Below are 17,685 nucleotides of genomic sequence, written 5' to 3' on the forward strand. Positions count from 1 at the left end.
GGATGGGACAAGAGGAACTTTTGACACAACTCAAGTGGTGCCAGGGGAGGTTTAGGTTGGGGCTGGGGAAGAATTTCTCCCTGGAAAGGGTTGTCAGGGCCTGGCCCAGGCTGCCCAGGGCAGGGGTGCTGCCTCCTGCTCCCGAGACATTAAAATCTCAGCTGGAAGCCACCCTGTGCAACCTGCTCCCAGGAAACCTGCCTGAGCAGGGGGTTGGACTAAATGATCCCCAGAGCTTCCTACTGACCCCCCCCCCTAATTCTGGAATTCCCCCAAAATGGACAAGGACACAGGACCCCTCCTCAGGTCAGCAGCACTGTGGGATTCTCTGCAAGCAGAGAGAGCAGCTCCCCTGCCAAGGGGTCTTTCAGGTCTGTGGGGTGCTGGCTACCCCTAGGAACACATCCTGTGTCCTGGTGGGAAGAGAAACTGGGGAGCTGGGTGCCAGGAACGAGGAGGCACCCTGGTGGCATCAGGCACTGGGGAAACTGAGGCACGGAGCCTCCCGGCCACCTCTGAAGGGCCCCAAGCTGAGCCAGCACAGCACGCGTGTGCCCAGAAGGAACCATCCACAGCATCCAAGCAAACTAAACTGTATTGATATTTACACTGACCGAGGAAAGGGATGAAAGGGCAGAGGGAGGTGGTGGAGAAGCAAGCAGCTGCTCTTCTGCCCCGGGGGGCTTCCTGGCTGCATCCCCTGGCAGCAGCTGCCCCTCCCCTGGGGTCTGGGGGACACGAGGCAAGGGGTGGTGGTGGCTGCTCCTCCAGAGGGACAGCTCCTTCCATCCCAACCTCACTGCCAAACCCTGCACCCACCCGAAGTTCCCCAGAGGTAAAAATCCCCAGGGAAGGGGGGTCAGCAGCCAAACTGCCCCCTGCTCCACCCTGCTGGGGGCTTCTTGGAGGTCTGATCCCTCCTGGTGGCTGTGGCAGAGTGCAGGAGGCTTTGGCTTCAATCAGATGGGAAAACCAAAGCCTGCAGAGTGATCCCCCTGCAATCCCTAGGACAGAATTCCTGAAAATGAGGGAGGAAGCCAGCACCTGGCAGGAGCTGCTCCATTCAGCCCTTGGAGCTCTGCTTCCTGACACCCCCTCCCCACACGATGCTGCAGGAAATGCTTCCAAAGCCTGGGACAGCCAGGACTGGGACAGGAGCTGCTGCTTATCCCCCAGGACTCATCCAGAGATTCTCTGTGAGCCCCACAGCTGCAGCTCCACTCCCAGAATTCCCAGGGAGGGGTGGGGTGCTCCCCAGGGTCCCCTGCATGGTGTGGAGGTGGGTTTAGGTGCACCCCAGGAGCCCCCCACCCTCCTGAGCCCCACATTTTCCTTTCTAACAAGCCCTGGGCTACCTCACTCAGTGCCTTTTAGGGTGCTCTCCTGCTCCGAGTGCTTTCAGTGTACCCTAAATCTCTCCTTTTGACTTCTCTTGCACCCCGAGACCTCCAGAGTCCTTCAGTGGGCCCAAAGCCCTCCCAGGTGCCTCTCCCACCTCCCCTGGGCTCTCCTTAAAGTCTCCACTTGCCTTTTGGGCACCCCAGGACCCTCACAGCCTCCCTTCCCTGTGCCCCAGATCCCTCTGTCCAGCTCTCAGGACATTTCCTGGGACTCTGGCCCTGCCTCTCATCCCAAGGGGACAAGCAGAGAAGTGGGGGGAGGGGCTTCCCAATCTGACCTACTGGGAGGGAAAAGAGCTCCCAGTGAGGCCCATGGGGGAGGAAGGGTCCCTGCTGTCCACCCACATGCAGGGACAGGGAAGGTGGCAGAGGTCTGGGGATCCAAACTGTGCACAGCCCTGATGAGGAGGGGGGTGTAAGGCAGAGGGCAGGGAGGGGAGAGCTGCAACCTGCCCTGGGGAGTGAAGCACGAGGTTGGTGCCAGTGTCCCTCAGCCCAGCTCTGTCCCGGGAGGCACCATGCCTGGCAGGGTGGGCTGGGGACAGCTGGGGTGGGGACAGGGTGGGCTGGGGACAGGCTGGGCTGGGGGCAGGAGGGCTCCCTCCCTGCAGCCCCAGGCAGGGCTGTCCTAAAGGTCCTGCCCCACACCTGGGGTGCATCTGTGTCCCTTCAAAGCCACCAAATCCCTTTCCTGTGCCACTACTCTGCTCCTTCCCCACTCGGGTGCTTCAACAACAGCTTCTTGCAGGGAGGGGAGGGGTGCTCAGGGCCTTAAAACTACAGGAGAGTCCAAACAGCCCCCAGGGAGCAGGAGGCAGCCTTGCTGCTGGGATTCCCACTGGTGGGAATGGTGGGCTGGTTTCACATCCACCACAAAGAGACAGAAGGGCAGAGTGAACAAAGTCCAGCAGCAGCTGAGGGGCTCCAGCCACGAGTCCAGGTGGGTGTGCAGGCCTCAGAGCTGCCGGCTGAAGGGAAAGGCTGCTTGGCAGAGCTCTGCTGCCCTTGCCACACACAGCACCCCGGGGCAAGGGGACTCTGTGGGGTCTGAGCACTGGGAGCAGCGGGGCAGGACGGTGCCTTTCCCCTTGGGAAGCTGGTAAAGAACTGATCAGCCCACCTGTGGCTGTGGGACAGGCAAGAAGGGAGAGCAGGAATGCCAAATGTCTGCCAGAGAGGTGCAAGGAGTCCCCGTGTCCGGGTGCTGGTTTGTGTGTGCTGCTGGAGTCCCCATCACACCACCCATGGGGCCGGGAGGAAGAGGAGGAGGAAGGCCGGGAGGAAGAGGAGGAGCACCGGGCCACCTGGCTGCAGTTCCAGCTGCTCAGCCCCCTTCACAACTTCTGTATCTTCTCAGCAATGACGATGGGGTTCTCCTTACGGATCTTCTCAGCAGCCTCTGCCTTGTAGTCGTAGGGGCAGCCGTGCATGTCCGAGTACCGGTGCAGGGCACAGAACAGGTTCCCACAGCGGCAGTCGAAGCCTGAAGGGAAGAAGAGCAGAGCCAAAGCCCCCTCAGCCCTCACCCAGCTGGACAGGAAGGCAGCAGGGCCCCCGCTCCTTCCTGCCAGGTCAGGAAACTCCCCTGCTGCAGAAAGAGAGGTGAGAGTCTGAGAGGAGGAAGGGAGAGGGAAGACCCCGGGCGGCTCCCGAGCGCACGCGTGCTCCGGGCGGTCTCAGCTGTCACAGGACTGGGAAACGCTCCCTGAGCAGCTGCTCCCTGCCTTCCCTGGGGACAAGGGACGTGCCAGGGACTGCAGAGTGCCAGACTGCTCCTCCAGACTCCCCAAGCCGTGGGCAGGCAGCCTGGTCTGCAGCCAAGCCCTGAGAGCCAGCCTGGCCCCACACAGCAGCATCCGGACTGACCAGGCAGCAAAACCTTCACCTCACCAGGATCACTTCTGAGCCACTCAGGCTTCAAAATCTGTAATTTAGTCACTTCACTCAGAGATAATGCTGCTCACAATTACCACAGCACCCTGGGAAACTGAGGCAGGGAGGTTTGCTACAGGACAGAGCAGTTCCCTGCTGTGCTGGCAGTGAATCACCCCCTCTCCTTTCACATCTTTCCAAATCCAGGCTGCAACAACCACAAATAGTTTGCTACAAAGAGCCAGTTTGCTCCTACTTGAGAAAACTCAGGGTATCCTAAATGCTTTGAGTTCACAGGAGTCCTCTGCAAGATGATTTTTAAAGGGGAAGAAGTTTGAAGCTCTTACAGAAAGACTTCATAGAATCCCAGACTGGTTTGGGTGGAAAAGGAACCTCAAAGCCCCCCCAGTGCCACCCCTGCCATGGTCAGGGACACCTCCCACCAGCCCAGGGGGCTCCAAGCCCCATCCAACCTTCAGCACTGCCAGGGATGGGGCAGCCACAGCTTCTGGGGGCACCCAGGGGCTCAGCACCCTCACAGGAAATAATGTTTTCCCCATGTCTCACCTATGAGTGAGGTAGATTCCAACTGAAAATCCCACTCCAAGACTCATCTCAGTGTTAATGCTGTGTTCAAGGCCAGGCTGGATGGGGCTTGGAGCAGCCTGATGCAGTGGGAGGGGTCCCTGCCCATGCAGGGGGTTGGAACTGGATGAGCTTTAAGGTCTCTTCCAACCCAAACCCCTCTATGATTTCATGTCATCATTACAACAACTTTACCACTGACTTGAACAGGATCAGGAGATCCCCAGGGATCAGTGTCCTTCCTTCACCAGCAGAAATAACCCAATTCCTCACCCCTACACCCAAGGGCTGGCAGGGACCCTGGGAGCATGAGGCAGACTCCCTGGGACACTGCCCTGGGCAGAGCTCTTTGCAGCTCAGAGCTCCCCTACACGTCCTGCAGATGGGAAGCACTTCCTGGAGGGTGCCTGCACCCACTGACCCACCCTGACCCTCTGAACCCAGCCAGCAGCACAGCACGAGATCAGTTCCAAGGAATCCAAACCCAGAGACCTCCTTAAGCTCCAGGAAGCTTTCCCTGCAGCCAGGGCCTTACCAGTCAGCCCGATCTTCTTCCGGCAAGTGAAGCAGCGATTCTTCTTCGGTTTGGGTTTTTCTGAGGCTGTCTTGCCTTCAGCTGTATTCTGGGATATTTCCAGCAGGGTACCTGGAAAGAGAGGCAAGAGTTTTGTTCCTCCTCTTGATAAATAAACCAAACAACACCTTTACTTTATTCCAGGAGCTGCCTGAGGCCTGGGTCTGACACCTCTGTGCACACTGCTGTGGCCAGCAGCCCCCAAGCTGGGAGATTTGCCCTGTCCCCACACAGCCTCCTCATGTTTTAATTTTGTTTCAAATTCTTCAAGTTCCAGGCTCAGAAACAACACATTGTTGTCCAGGGAACAACTGTTCCTTCCTTTAAGGGAAGATTCACCGAGCAAGAGAGCAAAGGAGAAAAGAGTTTGTGTCTTTCTGAACCAGGGAAGAGAGGAAGATATTCGACTTTGGCTAAGGCAGATGTAAGGTGTTTATCTCCTGCTGAGCAACAATACAAAGGAGAATGCACCTGGCACTTGCCACAGGCTAAATATGAGCCTGGACAGTCAGAGCAGCTCAGCTGACATACAACAACTCAACCAGCTGAGGCTACACTTAATCTTTGCAGGAGGGAAAAAAAAAAAAAAAAAGTTAACCCGTTGTAAGAACTACTAATTATTTTTGTTGATTCTTATGTAAGTGTTCCTCATATGTAGGGCTCAGGATGCTTTACACAGATACTCATCACTGTCCCTAATCTACCAAAGGAAAGCTGAGCACTGAAGCCAGATTGTTAAAGGTCAGTGGTGCTTAGGAGGATTTCCTGCAATACCTAAGCAGGTTATAGAAGCCAACAGGAGGGAGCAGCTCCAACTGGTAGCAGAGACACACCTGGAGTGCTCTGAAAACCAGGCTGAGGAGTCAAACAGTCAGAGGCAAAGAGCTTTGTGGAGCTGGCCCTGAAGGACTTGCTAAAAATCACAGAGTCTGAAGCCAGGCCCAGGCTCTCCCACACCTCTCTTTCACCACAGTCTCTCACTTGCCTGCTGGAAATTGTCTCAGCTTGCAGGCAAGGTTATTACCAAACCCAAAATGCAGAGTCATGTGTGGTGACTGGAGCCTGGCTTTGCAGCAAGAAACAATCGTTGGTTTTTTTGGTTTTTTACCTTTAAATGCAAGCAACCACTGCTGTGTCACTGGGTTCCAGCTCCACTGGGACACCCTGTGACTCCTCAGCCAGAGGCCTCTGGGCAGTGACACCCAGGCTGCTGTCACTGCAGGGTTCCCACTTTGCAAACAAACAGCAGCAGCCACATTCCCCACTGAGGGGCAGGGGTGACCCCTCCCAGCACCCAGGGCAGCAACCAGGCCAGCAGCTGCCCCTGGGCAGCTCACAAACTCCTCTCCTCTCTCCCAAGAGGCTCCATCTCCTCCTCTCCCTCATGGCAGGGAAGTGCAGCAGCCCAGGGGACGTTCTGCTCCAGGCTTTCTGCCATTCCCTGGGAGAGGAGTCAGGGAGGATTATCCTCCTGCCAGCCAGGAGAGGGCTGGCAGCTACTCAGCCTTCAGCTCCCAGAGAAATCTCTATCAGCCTGCCCTCAGGCACAGCATTTCCTCTCTTCCCTGGTTCAGAAAGACACAACCTCTCTTCTCCTTTGCTCTCTTGCATGGTGGATCTTCCCTGAAAGGAAGGAACCTGGAATTAATAATTCCAAGGTTCTCTGGAATTAGTGGCCAGTATGGCACTAACTGCTCAAACCCACTCGTGAGATGGGTGTCACTCACACCTGGACGGGTGTCACTCACACCTGGACGGGTGTCACTCACACCTGGATGGGTGTCACTCACACCTGGACGGGTGTCACTCACACTTACACAAAGGCTGAACCCATGGCTCTACCTGATGAGGAAGATGCTGATGAGGCTTCTTCTGTCTTGGGGAGCTCCTCAGTCTCACTGCTGTTTTCTTCTCTGGATATGCTCATGGCCGTCATCTGATGGGTCACAGGAGTCTGAGCACTGGGAGAATTTGCAACAAACAAACCACAGAGCAAACACAAGTTGATTTTTTCTTTGATGAACAGTTATGTGGGAAAGATCTTCAGCCCAGAAAGTTAATTTCATTGTACTCGGAGGTAGCTGGAGAATACAGCAGGCCCATTTCCCTGGAGATTTGTGATCAGAGCTCTTTACAGACACAAATGGAATGAGTCTGTGATGATCTCAGTTTCCTTTTCCACCCAATTCTATCTCAAAGCCCAGGCGACAGCCCGTGCAAACAAAAAGTCCAGGGAAACAGTGTTATGAGTCAGGACTGCGACGTAATGGCAGAGCTCAGTGCTCTGGTATCCTCCTTCCTACCAAAGGTGCCTGAGATCCCTAATCCAGGAAGCAGCTTCCAGACTGGATCATCCCCAGGGGCTTTCACTTGGGACTGAGCTGAAACCCAACAGTCTGGCACAGCCAGTGACAGACAAGGGGCACTGGCTCCAAAAAAACCAAGATGCCACTTTGTTTACTACAGGTTTTAATTTACTACTGACCCTCTGGTACCTGAATAGCTCATCAGGGACATCTCAGTCTCCCAGACAACCCAGGATCACAGTGATCAATACCTGACCCAGCCCACTTCACAGATTCCCTTGGGCACACAAGGATGAGAGGCCCCCCCTGGGGCTGGGGTCCCATGGCTGGGGTCCCCTTGCCTCTGCCCCTACCTGGCTTTTGGATCCTCAGGAGTGGAGTCTCCATCTGCATTCTGCCCTGTGATGGAATCTGAAGCCAGGGGGCTGCTGTTGGGACCACTGGGTGCTACAAGACAAGATCACAAGAGTACAGTCTCCAGGGTAGTCTCAAGAGTATGGTCACAAGTTAGTAAACTCTTAAAAATGTCAACAAATTCCTTGGGTGTCCAACAGCCAAGGAGAACACAGGATGAGCACTTTCAACATGTTGCAACCTCCTGTTCTCTGTCAGGAGCTGGGAGGGCACATCCCAGTCGGGATCACTCCCAGATCCCCTGTTCTTATACTTTCCCCTCCAAATTTGTGTGGAGGTCTCTGTGGGGAGAACTGATGGGGCTGGCCAGACCCAACTGAGACCCAGGGCAGCTACTCTAACACCAGGTCAGGAATGACTCCTGGTCTCAGAACTGTAACATCCCTCTGGAATTATCTGCTCATCTTCCCAAGGACAGTGGGCCTCCTTTTCAGAGTCCTGTTCAGCTCCTCAGGACCTGCAAGCTCCTTCTTGAGGGATGCAAGTTTATTCACAGGAGTTACCTGCTGAATGCCTCCCATTACTGTGTGGGTTTTAACATCTGGTAAAACCTGACTTCAGTCAGCCACAACAGCTCCATCATTCTTTGATTTCCCTTCTCCTCCTCAACGTGGCAAAGCAACCTCCACATAAATATTCTCCTGTCAGGATAAATGAAGGTGCTGCAGCCACCAACACACCTTGAACCCAACGTGACTTTGCAACTGCTCCAAGGTACAAAGACCCAGATCCTCCTCTGCTGCAAGGAACCGGCTTCACCAGGAACATGTTGCTTCACAGCAGCAGAGGATCTAAGTCAAGGTCACTAGAAAAAGCCTTTTTCAGGAGGAGCCATGGCTGCAGTATGCTTTTTGGGGTGGGTAATTCAAGGCAAGTCATTACACTCAGGAACAAAACTGCAGATCTGTAGGGAGTGTTTCCCTCTGGCACTGCATTGTACAAACTCTCACATGTGCACAAACTCTCAGCAAAAGAAAATCCTGCTAGTGAGGGAAAGAACCTCCTTTCTGTGCACCTCCCTGCCTTCCAGCTCAGTGATGTGCAGCTGTGTTTAGCTGCAAGAAACAAACCTTTTATTTCACTGCTTTGGATTGTCAGCCCTGCTAAGAAAATCATGCAAACCCAAAAGGCCAAATTCTTCCCAAAGAAAACTTCACTTCAGGGATCTGTCGTGGCTCCCAGCAGTCACCACTGAACTCCAGGAGCAGGTAACAGCTGTGCCTGCACTAGCAGTGGCCTGAATTTGAAGTTTTGGTTTCCTTGAAGGTGTTGGCTCAGGTGGGGGTGTCACAAACAGCTGGGGCTGGGAAGAAAACAAGCAACCCCTTAAAGGAAACAGAAGCACAAGTTTGGGTCTTTGATTTCGAGGCTCGAGTCTGCATGGAAAGCAAAGAGTATTCCAGGAGGGAGTAAACCCAGCACCAGTACCATGCTCTGTCCCAGCTGCTTAACACAGTTTGCATGAGGCACCCAGGTTAAGATTTCATGGCCAAACGTCCTCTACCTGGGGGGCTTATCCGGTCACTGCTCTGCTGCCTCTGCAGGAACTCCTTGTAGCAAACTGAGCACATCCCGTTGGTGCGGGGGCTGCCATAAAACCCACAGCCCGTGGTACACAGCAGAGGCACCTGGGTCTGGTTGGTCTCCTGAGCCATCCTCTCACCTCCAAGGCCCCAGGCTACAAAGAGGAATAAAAACGAGACAGCTGTGAGGGCTGCAGCTCTCCACCATCCTCTGCACCTGATCAGGAAGCAGCACAAAGGATCCTGAGGGAGCCCAACTCCTGTGTGTGCACAACTCAACCCAAATCCCCTGAGCAAAGGACACCCAGGGCTCAGGAGCAGCCACAGGATCCAGATCCTGGGGCCTGGAGGATGCCCAGAGCCAGGCTGAAACACTGACGGAAACTCAGGGCTCAGGTGCCCCCTCCTTGCACCACCAGGTGCCCCAGACTCCTGGAGAAAGACAAAACCCAAATGATCCCCTCTCCAACAAGAAATGCCACCAAGCTGGTGACACCAAAACAAAGAATGCCATCAACTGGCCAGCCCAATTAGTTACAGTTTACACCCAGTGGTGTTTGCTTTCATTTTCAGGCAGTTTTACTTCTTTAGTTCTCAGGAAGATGATGCAAGCAGTGCAAAAAGAACCCATCGACTCTCAGCTGTGACATCCTCATGTACTTCCTGACATATGCTGGCAAAAAAGGGAAACGTTACAATAGTTAAGCTGGAAATAAGAATCAGGTTTCCTTCCAGCAGAAGGATGCAGCTCTGGAACACCTTCCTGGGGGAAAACCTACTTGAAAAATGAATAATTTCTCCCTGAATCACATGCAGTTGCCTCTGTCCCCAAGAACTGTCCCCTTTCAGCCACACATGATTTATACAACCACCCCATTTAACCAGAACCACCCCAGTAACTGGTGTAAACCAGTACACCCCCAGTAACAACAAACACCAATTCTGATGGATGCAAATCACGCAGCTGGAGCAGAAGACACCGGCAGGACTGTGGTGGCACAGGAACTCCACCTTGGGGACAAAGCCACAACGTGGGTCCCGGGAGGGTCCTCTCTGCCCAGCATGGCAGATGCACAAAGTATCCACCGCTTCACAGCTAACTCCGCCACTTTCTTTCATCCCCTTAACAAAACGTGCTCTGCCAAGGGACTAAAACGACAGAACAAGAAATAATTACCCTCCCAGCAGTGCTCCGGTGGGATGGAAGTGGATCAGCTCCGGTTTTTTTATTCCTCCTTGTCCTCAGCTGGAATCTCCGAATCTCGGGGCTCCTCTGGCAGAGCTCAGCCCCTCGTTCCCATTCCCAGACCAGGAATCCTCCCTGGCCCAAACCCACCTCTCCTCCGACCCTTTGGGGAAGGGACCAGACCCCCCGGGGAGGTGACCACAGCCCCGCACCGGGGAATTTTCAGGAGTCGCTTCTGATTTTGAGCGTCCCTGGAGAGAGAAGGCGGCGGCTGCTGCGACTCCGGAGGAGTTGGGCTCTCCCTCGGGAAGCAGCCGTAGCTCAAGGCCTGACTGCAGCGGGAGCCGAGCGGCTTCACCACAGAAACAGCTGAAATGGAGAACCGCGAGAGAAACGCCGCGGATCCCGCTGCTCTGCCCCGGCCCCTCAGCCCGGCCAGGCCGGAGCCAGCCGGGTACACCCACCCCAGCCCGGCCCAGCCGCCCCGACGCCGGCCCTGCCCCCACCTCCCGTCGCCACCCCGCGGCCGGGCCCTGCGCCCCGCTCCCGGCTCACCCTGGAAATCGAGGCCGAGGCTTTGCGGCCTGCGCGGCGGCGGGCGAACCCGTGCTGGGCCGGGGCGCTGGGCCGTACCGGGCCCCCCCCCCCCAACACTCACCGGCGGCGGAGGCTGACGGCCGCCGGGCCGGGCCGGGCCGGGCCTGCCGCCGGGAGGCTCAGGCGGGCGGCAGGCAGGGCGCGCTGCCGGGAAACATGGCGGGCGGGACCGCGGCCCCCGAGCGCCCTCCCCCGGGGAGGCCCGGCCCGGCGGGACGGCACCGGCGGAACCGGACTGGGCCGCCGCCTGCAGCCCGGGCCGGGAGGGGATGGGGAGGATGGGGGGAGGAGGCGTGTCCCGGGTTTAGGGGACGGGGCTGAGACCCCCCCCGGCTGTAGGGACCGGGTAGAGATGAGCCCTGGAGAGGAGGGACGGGGCTGAGAGCCCCTGGGCTGCCGGGCCCGGGCTATGGGTGTGGGGACTGAGACCCCCGTGGGTGTCAGGGGGGGGACACAGACGGAGCCCACGAACGAGAGGAGACCCGAGAGTTCCCAGTGCGGGCGCTGGGACACAGTGAGGGGCCAGGCCGTGGAAGAGGGGCTGAGAGCCCCATCCCTCCAGGATATGGGGGCTGAGGCGTAGATGTGGGACATAAAACCACAGAATCGTGGGATCATGGAAAGGACCCCTCTGGGATCAGCAACTCCAACCCTTGATCCACTCCCAGCCCATGGCACTGAGTGCCACATTCAGGTTCTGCTTAAAAGCCTCCAGGGATGGAGAATCCACCTCCTCCCTGGGCAGCCCATTCCAATGTCTGAGCACCCACTCTGGAAAGAATTTTTTCCTAAAATCCAACCTAACCCTCCCCTGGCAGCGCTTAAGCCCATGGCCTCTTGTCTGACAGATTTTCCTTGGTCAGACAGGGGGAACTTGGGACTGAGGCACCATCTGGACTGAGCTACAGGGGAGAGGAGTGGGGACCACAGAATGGTTTAGGTTGCAAAGGAAATTAAAGCTCATCTCATGGCACCCCTCTGGGACACCTCCCACCAGAGCCGGGTGCTCCCAGCCCCACCATCTGCCTGGCCCAGGGGGCTAGCAGGAGCTCAGAGTGCTGGCCATAAGCCCTGGGAATGCTGTCGGAGTGGGGATTCTGCTTGGATTTAGTTTGTGGCAGAGCTGGGGCTCTGGGATGTGGCTACCAGAGGGCCAACTGCCAGACTGATCAAAGGCATCTCTTGTGGAGCCAGGCTGAGAGAGTTGGGATTGCCCAGGATGGACAAGAGAAGGCTCCAGGGGGACCTTAGGGCAGCTTCCAGTCCCTGAAAGAGCTCCAGGAAAGCTGGGGAGGGAGTTTGGACAAGGGCCTGGAGGGATGGGATGAATGGGAATGGTTTCAAGCTGAAAGAGGGGAGGCTGAGGTGAGATCTGAGAAAGAAATTCTTTGGGGTGAGGGTGCTGAGCCCCTGGGTGCCCCCAGAAGCTGTGGCTGCCCCATCCCTGGCAGTGTTGAAGGTCGGATGGGGCTTGGAGCACCCTGGGCTGTGGGAGGGATCCCTGACCATGGCACTGGAGGAGCTTTAAGGTCCCTTCCCACCCAAACTCCTCCGTAACTTTCTGTCGGTGCAATTTCATTTATTTGCACCAAACCGCGCAGGAACCGAACTCAGGTGAGGGCTGGTCCGTCCATTCCCCCCCCCACCCGTGGCTACCCAGCACGGGCTGTGGCCACCAGATGGCACCAAGCGCCCACGGAAGGTGCCCACACGCGTACCCACCCACCCAGCACCCCCACCCTACGCCTCCACCCTCACGGGACCGCGGAGCAGAGCGGGTCCCTGGCTGGTACCGAGCCTCCCTTGGGGAACGCGGGTCACTGGGCTAAGGCGGGTCACCGGGCTAGCGCAGAGCGGAGGCTCTGGGCAGTCCCTGTGTCCCAGCCCCCAGAAAGCCCCCAGATCCCACCTGAAAGCCCCCAGATCCCACCTGCAGCCTGGCAGGAGCAGGGAGAGGCGGGTGAGGGGGTGCAGGGAGCAGCAGGGCTGTTAATACAGATTTTCCCCTCGTGCTCAGGCAGAATTTTCAGCACCAAAGCCGCAGGGAGCTCCCGGGGTTTGTCCCTTCCCTGCTCTGCTCTACCCTCGTCCCCAGAACCGCTGTGGGTGTCACTGTCACTGTCACACCACCCAGATGTGCTGCTGGAGCATCGCCTCCACCCTTCCTCGGGTCCCTGCAGCAAACTGAGGAGCTGCATCCATCCCTGCCCTCTCCCGAGCATCCTCTCTGCCCCGGTTACCTAATGACTGTCACTGAAATGTCACTCCAGGGAAGGGAGCGAGAGGCGACCGGGGAGGGCAGGGCAGGAGGGGAGAAACAGGAGCAAAACACTATCGATTTCTAGGCAATTATCCCTGTTTTCAAAGCAGCACAATTAAAAGATGAGGCCACATTTCCAACCCCTCGGAGGCCGCACACGGGAGCAGCTCCGTGCCCGCCCCTCTCTCCGTGCTCCCCGCACACCTCTGGTGGATGCGGAGCCCCGGGGGCAGCCTCGTCCTCAGCTCCTCAGCCTCTGCCGAGCTCCTTTTCCCTCCAGAGATCATCTCCCCAGCCGGCTTCGCTGCCTCGCTTGTCGGGGAGCTCAAGATGTGCCTCCATCTGGCTTTGCCTGAGCCCAGGAGGGCAGAGGGCTCTGGAGACAGCTGGCAGAGCTCTGCTCCTTCTGAAGAGGAGCTGGAACCACAAAAACTCGGCCCATTTCCACAGGATCCTCTAAATTATTCCCCCCCCCTCATGCCCATCCCAGCTCCCCACACGGGCTGGCTCCAGCCCTGCTGCACCCCAGGGCTCCCCAGGCTGCCAGCTGGATGGGTGCCCTGCAGCAATTTGGGTTTTTTTTGTTCTGGCGGGATGAGTGTCGGGGTCACAAAGCTCTGAATGACACGATTTACATCCCATTGCTGGCAGGTGGCATTTGGGAGAAGCAAAGATGCCAGCAGGGACCCGATTCCTGGCTCAAAATACGTGGTGAGGTGGGTGATGTGTGGGCAGTGCCTGCAGATGGGCCTTGAGCCATGGCAGGGGCTTCACGTGGGGTTCCCAGCACTGGAGGGTTGGGCACTGCCTCTCCTGGAGTTAAACACAAAGCCAGGATCAATTCCTGGCTGATCAGACTCCAAATCCCTCCAATCCCTCCCACCCTTGGCCTTAGGAGCTGGGTACCTGCTCTCTAGTGGGACACCTCAAGAGCAGCTTCTGAAAGAGGGGAGATGGAGATGAGAGCTGAGGAAGCTGAAATTCTTCGGGGTGGGGAGCCCCCTGCTCCCCACCACTCCCCCAACCTCCTCCAGCAGCCCTGGGGCCGCCTCTTAGTGCTGAGCACACATTGTCCCTCCTCCAGGGCAGGAGCTGGACCAGAGCCCTTGCCCCCTGCCCCAGCACCTTCCCCAGCACCCAGCACCTTCCCCAGCACCCAGCACCCTGTCCCTGCCCCCTGCCATCTCCACTTCACTGCACCCCCCCTGCTCCAGCCCCCCCAGCCAGCACGTTACCCCAACACTCCTGCCAGCCTGACACACATCTGGGGAAGAAGAGAAGGGTGCGAGGAGGCATAAAAACCTTTTAATAGGCTCAGTGGGTTAGAAACCCCCTTGCAATTACCACCTTCCCCTTGTCCGGTGCACACAAAGGACTCTCCGGGGCGCTGGGCATGTTCCTGACAAACCCAAGGCAGCCACGGGAGCTGGGAGGGAAGAGTGGATGCAGGAGCCCTTTCAGACACCGCTATTTGGTTGCAAACTGCTTAATTTCCTGAACAAAATTATATTTTTGTTGTTGTTGTTGTTGTTTTGATGGAAAGACGGCACTTTTTTGGCATGGTACAATCCCTGGGCTATTCATCCGTCGCCACAGCAACGGGCTCCATCAATGGCCATCCGAGATTGCAGATGATTAGAGACAACATGTAAAAGGTGGAAGACGCTGGGCACCTCACAAACCTCATCTTCCCAAATGACTTGAATTATCCTCATTATTTCTCCCCGGCCAATTCTCTCCCTGGTCGGCGGGAGACGTCACTGTTATATAAACACGGGAAGAGTTGAGTTATGAGAGCGGGTGGAGGAGAAGGGAACGGTCCCTTCTGGTGAGGACTGACCTGGAAAGCTCATTACATGGAGGATGAAACCCTCTGAGATGCTCAGGGAGCTGCAAATGTCTCCCCACACCCAGGGCAGGTGCTGCTCGGGGCCGCGGAGGAGCGAGGCCACGCAACGGAGTTTGTGGTCAAGCTTTGGGGTGGAGTGGCCCCAATTTCTGCTTCTCCCTGGTTCTGCAGGGCCTCACCTTCTCCTGCAGCTCCATACTGAGCTGTGCTGCTCCTTCCCAGGGATGTGGCATGGAGATTCCGTTGTTTTGCTCTTGGAGAGGGTTCAGGGACCCAGAACATCACCACCATTGGTTTGGGAGGAAAAGCAGAAGGAAAGAGGTCACTGGAGCCTGGAGAAGGTTTGCCCCATCCCAGCAGAGGGGAAATGGTGTTGGGGGCTGCACCAGAGCGTGGAAACCCTGAAACTTTAATGCCCACCTGCAATATTCATGGTGCTTCTGATGGTGAGGTGGGGCCTGAATAATTCATGGGTGGCTTTGTGTTGGGATTTCAGGGAACGTTCCCTCCGCCACATCCCCACCCCGCCTGCTGCTCTGTCAGACCCACCCTGTGTAGAAAAAGGGGGATGACACCTCAATTTTCAGACAAAGAGTCCCCCAAAAATAATCCAGGGGTGTTCCAGCCCCTGCCTGAGGTGAGAGGAGGGGATGTGTCCATCTGGGGGATGTGTCCTGTGCTCTGGGGGGAACAGGAGTCCAAAGGTGTGGAACTGGGGGTCTCCAGCACCACCTGGAGATGTCCCCCACTCCTGGTTCCAAAGCCTGGTGCCCCTCCAGCCCTGAGGTGGCCTGTTCTGGGGGCACCATGAGGGATGGGGACAGCAGCTGTCCCCACTTCTGTCCTCCTCAGCCACTGCAGGGCTGTCCCCCACGCTGGAAGTCCGTCTCCCAGGGACAGATGTTGGCATGGGAGGTGACAGCTGCCAGAGTGGCTCTGAGCCAGGCCAGGCCAGTGAATCCCCAGTGTGAACCAGGGCACTGGCAGCTGCCATTACGCAGGATCCTGACCCAAACTGGTCAGTCTGGGTCTGAGCTCAGGGCCAGGAAGTCCCCTGACCATGCAGCCAAGCTGTGACCTGGCCGTGATGGAGAGGGGATGCTGAGAGCACCCAGCTCCAGCCCAGCCCACTGCCCTCCAGCCCCCTTGGCCAGAACCTGTCCCAGGTGCCCCCTCCTGCTTCCCAGCACCTTTGGGGGTCGCTGGGGGATATTGGGGGTGCTGGGGGCTGGATGCCTCTGACCCCCCCTGTGGGTTCAGCAGAGCCCCAGGTCCCACCACAGGAACAGGAACACTGCAGCTCAAGAGCCCCTCTCTCTGCCCAGGCAGAGCCCTGCCCACCCCTGCCTCGCTCCATGCCTCAGTTTCCCAGATGTACCCTGGGCATGAGCAACTTTGCAGGGACCCATGGCCACCCACCAGGGCCAGAGGAAAAAGACCAAGGTGCTGATGGGATCCCGAGCTCCCCTGAGGCTCAGCCCCCCATCCCTCAGCATGCCCAGGGACACACACACACACCCCCCATTGGTTTCTCCATCAAATGGAGAGGCAGGAGGAGGCTGGTGGTGGATGCTCAGCACCCCAGTGGCCAGCACTGGGCAGAGTCATCTTTGCCTCCCCTCTCTGGAAGGATGCAGTGGACTGAGGAGCAAAGTCACCTCCTCTCAATGGCTCCAGGGGAGCAGGGACACGAGGGACAGCTCTGCCCTAGTGCAGGAAGGTTCTGTCCCTGGGACAGGGGCTGGCAGGGAGAGTGTCCCCTGCATTGTGTGTTGACCCCATGCTCCTCTGCTGCCACCACAGAGCTGTCACCATCCCCCCCACTGCAGGGTCACATCGGATGAGAGATGCTGACACCCCTGAGCTGGGACATCTGTGCCCTTCGAAGGGGCCATGTGCTGGCTCCTGGCTCTAGGGCTCATCCCTTGCCATCGGTCCCCACCATGGCTCATGGGATGATGACCCCATCCCCCACCTGCCCCAGCTCCCCTTTGGGTCCCCTTTGCTCATCACCCCCCTGGGCACGATGGCCAAAACCAAGCCAGGCCCTTTGCAGGGAGCTGCTGCTCTCATCAGGCTAAATTGGAGCCGATAATTAGCAGAGGGAGAAGAGATCAATAAGGCAAACAAACGGCTGGCACTGCAGCCAGGGCCAGGGCCAGCCAGGCCAGGGTCCCTCTGGTGACCTGGGAGCCCATGGAGCCCCCTCCAGCACCGCAGTGCTGGGTCTCTGTTCTTGTCCTTCCTCTTCAGAGGAGGAGGAGGGTGGGGGATGCAGGTGCCAGATCCTGCTGGGAGCCCAACACCAGGTTGGGGGTGAAGCAGGGGGGAGCCTCCCCCGGCACCCAGCACCCAGCACCCAGGCCACGCTGGTGACGGGGACAGAGCCGTCACTTGGGGCTGGGGAGCTCTGGGGTGGGAGAAGGAGTTAATTCCTCCACCGAAGAGCCCTTTTGCCGGCATTTCATCTCTAATGGAAGAGTCATGTCGGATTAGCGGGCGGGCGGGCGAGGAGGGGAGGCGAGCGCCCTGCCTGCCGGCCCCCGGCCCCGGGGAGAGCCGGGGAAGCCATGCGGAATGGCAGATCTGGGCCACTGTGCCAGAGCCTGCGGGGACCGCGGCCAAGGACGGGCACCGGGAGCCCCGTCACCCACCGACCTGTCCCCACGGCACCATCTCGGCATCCACCCGTGATGCAACTGCCCGGGGGGTCCTTCCTCTCCCTTCCCAACCACCCTGGGGAAATCGGGGTTCAGAAGCAAGGACACCGCAAACCCTCCCGGCGCGGTGGCTCTGGCGGGGCAGCTGCAGCGATGCGAGAGCTGAGGGCGAGAGATGCCCCAGAGCTCCCCCTCACTCTGCCTGGGCAGATCCCACCATCACGCGTGTCCCTGCCTCCCTCAGTGCCTCAGTTTCCCCGCTAACCCCTTGGGACACACCGCCGTGGGCACCACAGTCAGGGGCGGGGACGAGTTGCCTGCTGCTGCAAATCATTGTCACCCGAGTTTTTGTCCCCACCGCAGCCTCTCGGCTTCCAGCCATGATGCACCCACAGAGTCCCGCGGATGCTTTCCCTCTCTTCCCAACCACCTTGGAAAAATCGGGGTCCAGAAGCAAGG

At 57.9% G+C, this 17,685-nt stretch overlaps 1 protein-coding gene across 4 annotated transcripts; it reads right to left on the reverse strand.

The window, feature by feature from the left end:
* Positions 1-577: 577 nt before the first annotated feature.
* Positions 578-10,670, reverse strand: LOC139788055 (AN1-type zinc finger protein 5-like). 4 transcript variants are annotated; one of them, XM_071727602.1, is made up of 7 exons: positions 10,519-10,670; positions 10,011-10,111; positions 8,656-8,829; positions 7,091-7,184; positions 6,274-6,392; positions 4,393-4,503; positions 578-2,883 (listed from the first exon to the last, which is right to left on the reverse strand). In XM_071727602.1, the coding sequence occupies exons 3-7, from the start codon at positions 8,804-8,806 to the stop codon at positions 2,735-2,737; spliced, it is 624 nt and encodes a 207-aa protein (XP_071583703.1). In that variant the 5' UTR covers positions 8,807-8,829; positions 10,011-10,111; positions 10,519-10,670; the 3' UTR covers positions 578-2,734. The 4 variants fall into 4 exon arrangements, with proteins under 4 accessions (XP_071583703.1, XP_071583700.1, XP_071583701.1 ...); XM_071727599.1 differs by having other exon boundaries at positions 9,852-10,111; positions 10,519-10,669; XM_071727600.1 differs by having other exon boundaries at positions 10,011-10,229; positions 10,519-10,659.
* Between the last annotated feature and the right edge of the window lie 7,015 nt (positions 10,671-17,685).

Source organism: Heliangelus exortis, chromosome 28, assembly GCF_036169615.1.
Source record: "Heliangelus exortis chromosome 28, bHelExo1.hap1, whole genome shotgun sequence".
Classification (NCBI taxonomy): Eukaryota; Metazoa; Chordata; class Aves; order Apodiformes; family Trochilidae; genus Heliangelus; species Heliangelus exortis.

What these genes read in the sequence shown, in the direction of transcription:
- LOC139788055 (XM_071727602.1), bottom strand. Translation starts at nt 8,806, where the DNA reads ATGGCTCAGGAGACCAACCAGACCCAGGTGCCTCTGCTGTGTACCACG. An exon ending in TGACCGGATAAGCCCCCCAG is followed by an intron (nt 7,185 to 8,655) that starts GTAGAGGACGTT and finishes CTTGTCTTGTAG; the next exon opens with CACCCAGTGGTCCCAACAGC. An exon ending in CCTGAGGATCCAAAAGCCAG is followed by an intron (nt 6,393 to 7,090) that starts GTAGGGGCAGAG and finishes AAATTCTCCCAG; the next exon opens with TGCTCAGACTCCTGTGACCC.